The sequence below is a fragment of the Sinocyclocheilus rhinocerous genome, unplaced genomic scaffold (assembly GCF_001515625.1).
Source record: "Sinocyclocheilus rhinocerous isolate Xijiao unplaced genomic scaffold, SAMN03320098_v1.1 scaffold1316, whole genome shotgun sequence".
NCBI classification, from domain to species: domain Eukaryota; kingdom Metazoa; phylum Chordata; class Actinopteri; order Cypriniformes; family Cyprinidae; genus Sinocyclocheilus; species Sinocyclocheilus rhinocerous.
This window is the reverse complement of record NW_015646346.1, coordinates 1-5097: the sequence shown is the minus strand read 5'-3', so window position 1 is coordinate 5097 and position 5097 is coordinate 1. Positions and strand designations below refer to the sequence as shown.

General features: G+C 36.2%; 1 protein-coding gene across 1 annotated transcript; it reads left to right on the top strand.

The window, feature by feature from the left end:
* The first annotated feature begins 1389 nt into the window (after positions 1–1389).
* Positions 1390–4169, top strand: LOC107707341 (uncharacterized). The gene is made up of 3 exons (XM_016511330.1): positions 1390–1663; positions 3623–3858; positions 3938–4169. Exons 1-3 carry the CDS (start codon positions 1411–1413, stop codon positions 4124–4126), a joined length of 678 nt encoding a protein of 225 aa, XP_016366816.1. The 5' UTR covers positions 1390–1410; the 3' UTR covers positions 4127–4169.
* The last annotated feature ends 928 nt before the right edge of the window (positions 4170–5097 follow it).

The following is a 5097-nucleotide window of genomic DNA, read 5'->3' as shown; positions in this document are numbered from 1 at the left end:
TAAGAGCCAGGTATAGTTCTATTATTTTGTACACATTTTTTGTGTTAATGGCGGCACCTGATGGTGGCGGAAGTAGTAAGAATTTAGCTGTTCACCTGTGTGTTTGGGTAAGCGGGGGTGACGGAGGAAGTCTTATTTTTTGCTGAACGCTAAAGAGCCTTTTACGCTGTTTAATGCCGTTTATCATGACTTTTGGACACCATTTCGTATGTCAGTGAAACAATTATGGAATGTATTGGACGCACAACCTTGTTTGTTTCTTATGCAAATAAATCTACAAAACGCAATCTTGGGAGCCGTGATCATTTATCAGCAAGCGCGTCAGACAAGTTAGTTTCCTCTATTCAGCCTCTCGGCGGCCAAATTTATGGTCTTAAGATAGTCGCCTAATAAAATCAATGAAAAATATAGCCTACTCTGTGTACATGCAAGCAGATGAGCCCAGAATAGAATTACATGATAAGCGTTTTCTTCCCCATAGAAAACCGCACTTAACATGGCTTAATATAAAAAGACCGAGATATAAAAAGCCCACATTTTATATTTTATTAAAAATATTGTGTACAGGCAAGCAACGCGGTAATATATTAAGCCACGTTAAGAGTTTATAATGTTTTTCTAGGGGGGGGCAACGTTCATATTCCGGGCTCGTCTGCTTTCCTGTGCGTAATATTTAGTTGTTAAACAGTACCATATTTGGTATTTTTATATTACCGTCTTACTTCATTAGCCTACCTTAAGCGTTTTCTATAACTGTTTTCTATGGGGGAGAAAAAGCTTAACGTGCATTGCAAATTGTTGACAGAGAACATCTAACGACATAAGGCACATCCACAATAAATGATAATAATAATAAACATAAATAATAATTACACTCACAACAATAATAGCAAGGGAATGAAAAAAAAACACAAGGAGCAAGAAGTACATAAAGACAACCGAGAAGAATACACTAAAATAACAAATATTTTGAGATCGAGAAACCGAGAGATGACTTCATTTTTTTTTTTTTAAATACTTGAAGCTCTGAAACATTTTAACAAACTTACAAATAAATAGGCTATATTACTATATTATATTTTGCCATTTGCTATTAAATTCATTATGGTGTTTTCAGTATTTATTTATTTATTTATTTTTTAACCTGATCTCTGAGCACTTTTACATTGTAGACATGAATTCCTTTTTGGATATGTGCATAGTAATGAATTCCTTTTTGGATATGTGCATAGTAATGAATTCCTTTTTGGATATGTGCATAGTAATGAATTCCTTTTTGGATATGTGCATAGTAATGAATTCCTTTTTGGATATGTGCATAATTTAATGACGACTGCTTATAAATATTCAAATAAGAGCGTGACGTTTTTACGTGCTGGAGAACTGGGATGAACTGTGAACAAACTGGCAATGGCAGAGGAGGTTTTGAGGCAAATTGAAAGACAATGTTATGCCATTGAAAGGGCGTACCACAATGGCATTTGTGGTCAACGACATCTACATGCCATAGAGGCATGTCTCAGAAATCTATCAAGAGTTGCCAGTCTGTTAAGAACAGAGACAGCTAATGAACTTAAAGACTCGCTCATCGACCTAAGGAGGAATTTGCTGGCGCAAAATGTAGAGCAAGACCAGACCTACTCTGCTGGGCGTGTATATTCAGGTGAGTAAAAGTGTTGTTCTCTCTAGTTATTAAAATGTGCGATCTGTTAATTGAGAACATTTACATGGAGCCCGAACCTAACCCGCTAAATTGCACGTTAAGCGTTTTATTCACATAGAAAGAAAACGCCTAATTAATGGACTAAGACAGCGATAAAGGCCGAATACAATTTATCATTAAATTGTACTAAATACAGGAAAGCAGGTAGGCCCAGAATATGAACAGAAAGCGCAGATTGGATGTTAGGCTGAAGTCTTTTCCTCCCAGAAAACGCGGCTGAATGAAGACGGTGATAAAAAAGACCAAATATGCTATAGAAATCTGTAAGAGCCAGGTATAGTTCTATTATTTTGTACACATTTTTTGTGTTAATGGCGGCACCTGATGGTGGCGGAAGTAGTAAGAATTTAGCTGTTCACCTGTGTGTTTGGGTAAGCGGGGGTGACGGAGGAAGTCTTATTTTTTGCTGAACGCTAAAGAGCCTTTTACGCTGTTTAATGCCGTTTATCATGACTTTTGGACACCATTTCGTATGTCAGTGAAACAATTATGGAATGTATTGGACGCACAACCTTGTTTGTTTCTTATGCAAATAAATCTACAAAACGCAATCTTGGGAGCCGTGATCATTTATCAGCAAGCGCGTCAGACAAGTTAGTTTCCTCTATTCAGCCTCTCGGCGGCCAAATTTATGGTCTTAAGATAGTCGCCTAATAAAATCAATGAAAAATATAGCCTACTCTGTGTACATGCAAGCAGATGAGCCCAGAATAGAATTACATGATAAGCGTTTTCTTCCCCATAGAAAACCGCACTTAACATGGCTTAATATAAAAAGACCGAGATATAAAAAGCCCACATTTTATATTTTATTAAAAATATTGTGTACAGGCAAGCAACGCGGTAATATATTAAGCCACGTTAAGAGTTTATAATGTTTTTCTGGGGGGGGGCAACGTTCATATTCCGGGCTCGTCTGCTTTCCTGTGCGTAATATTTAGTTGTTAAACAGTACCATATTTGGTATTTTTATATTACCGTCTTACTTCATTAGCCTACCTTAAGCGTTTTCTATAACTGTTTTCTATGGGGGAGAAAAAGCTTAACGTGCATTGCAAATTGTTGACAGAGAACATCTAACGACATAAGGCACATCCACAATAAATGATAATAATAATAAACATAAATAATAATTACACTCACAACAATAATAGCAAGGGAATGAAAAAAAAACACAAGGAGCAAGAAGTACATAAAGACAACCGAGAAGAATACACTAAAATAACAAATATTTTGAGATCGAGAAACCGAGAGATGAATTCATTTTTTTTTTTTTTAATACTTGAAGCTCTGAAACATTTTAACAAACTTACAAATAAATAGGCTATATTACTATATTATATTTTGCCATTTGCTATTAAATTCATTATGGTGTTTTCAGTATTTATTTATTTATTTATTTTTTAACCTGATCTCTGAGCACTTTTACATTGTAGACATTTTTAACAATGCGTATAACTAGGGTTGCAAAATGGCGGAAAAGTTCCAAACACTTTCCATGGGAAGTACTGGGGAGTTTTGGAAATATCTCCAGTTGGAAACTAAACGGGAATTAAAAGGAATTAATTGGACAATTTGTTCAAATAGTATCGTACACAAACATAGATAAAAACATTTTGTTTGGTTATAAGCTGACATGCATGGAAAAAAAGAAGACATTTTTGACTTTCATGACATGGAGGATGCACAGTGTGTGCAGGGCGTGTGGCCTCAATAGCCCTGCAGTAAGTAGTGTGTTATGTTCATGCTGCACAAATTTTTTACAACTACAATGAAGTGTACTTACAGGCTAACCTACAAATTTGCAAATTTCCAGTTTCACCCATCGCTAATCCATTCATTGACAGCAGTGTCTGTTAATTGTTGTTCAATTGTTCTTTGTTTCCTTGTGTCCTCTAGGTATATGTGGAAGACCTTCCATTAATGTTTCAAAGCAGCAAATAGAGTTTCTAATGAAACAAGGACACACCGTTAAGCAGATGGCCAAGATTCTGGGTTGCTCATCTTCATTTATTTATAGGAAAACTAAACTGCTCGGAATTCCTATACGAAAACTGCAAACACAAGTGACTGAGGAAGAACTCACACAGCATGTCAGAAGACTTCACAGTCTCTATCCCAACACAGGAAGTGAGGTGTGTTAGGCAAAGGAAAGTCTAATTCATTATTCTGCATCCATACTGTCAAAATAATGTTTTTAATATTATTTCTTAGATCATGAGGGGACTGCTACGTGCAGAAGGGCTGTTTGTCCAGCGACGTAGGGTCCGAGAAGCCCTCACCCAAATCGATCCAACTGCAGCTGCACGCAGATGGAGTAGTGCCATCGCCAGAAGAGTCTACCATGTTCCTCATCCAAACAGTTTATGGCACATAGACGGAAATATGCGTTTGATTAGGTAATACACTATTCATCCCCACCACAATAGAGTGCGGGAACTATGATGTCAGAACCAGAAATTGTAATTTGCCTCGGGTTCCTTCGAGATTTTCCTATTGGGTTTTATAATGGGGTTTTTCAATTTATGAATAAAATAAAGCTTGTGGTAAACATAACTTGACGATACTGTTACGTTTTGTTCTACAATGTAAACTGCACACACTCGCAGCCCAAATGTTCTTAGTTACTTAATAAAAACATACGTTTTCAAAAATGAACATAACTGCTTCAAAATTTGTATTTTGGGTATGGATGTGTAATTTACGTTGTATAAAAAAAAAAGTAAAAGTATCCTCAAATTATGTTTACCACAGGCTAAATTTTACTCATAAGTTGAAAAACCCCATTATCAAACCCCATAGGGAAATCTCAAAGGAACCCCCTGTGAATTATTCTTCCGGGTTCTGACGTCATAGTTACATTTACATTTATGCATTTAGCAGACGCTTTTATCCAAAGCGACTTACAGTGCATTCAGGCTATACATTTTTTACCAGTATGTGTGTTCCCTGGGATTTGAACCCACGACCTTTTGCACTGCTAACGCAATGGTAACGCAGCTGGTCCCTCCACGGCTGGTTCAAAGCATGTTAAAATCTGCAGTTTTTGCAAAAAGTGCAAACTTCCGGTTTGCAAGAGACACTGATTTACTACCTGTTGCATGTGCAGCAATGCATTAAATTATTACTGTTTGTAAGTAAATAGTTATAATTATATTTGTTATTTAGATTTTTCCCCCCTCTTTTTCTTCAGTTTACGGTTTGATAATTATTGTTTTTTTCATCTTTTAGCCTAACTGCTTAATTTGAGTTTCTTTAATTTCTTTAATCACTTTAATTTGAGTGAGAATTCTGTTCCGGAAAATGTCAGAATTTGGATTTTTTTTGCATTCCAGTAATTGTTTTTAAGGATCCGGCATTAGATCGTGACAGTG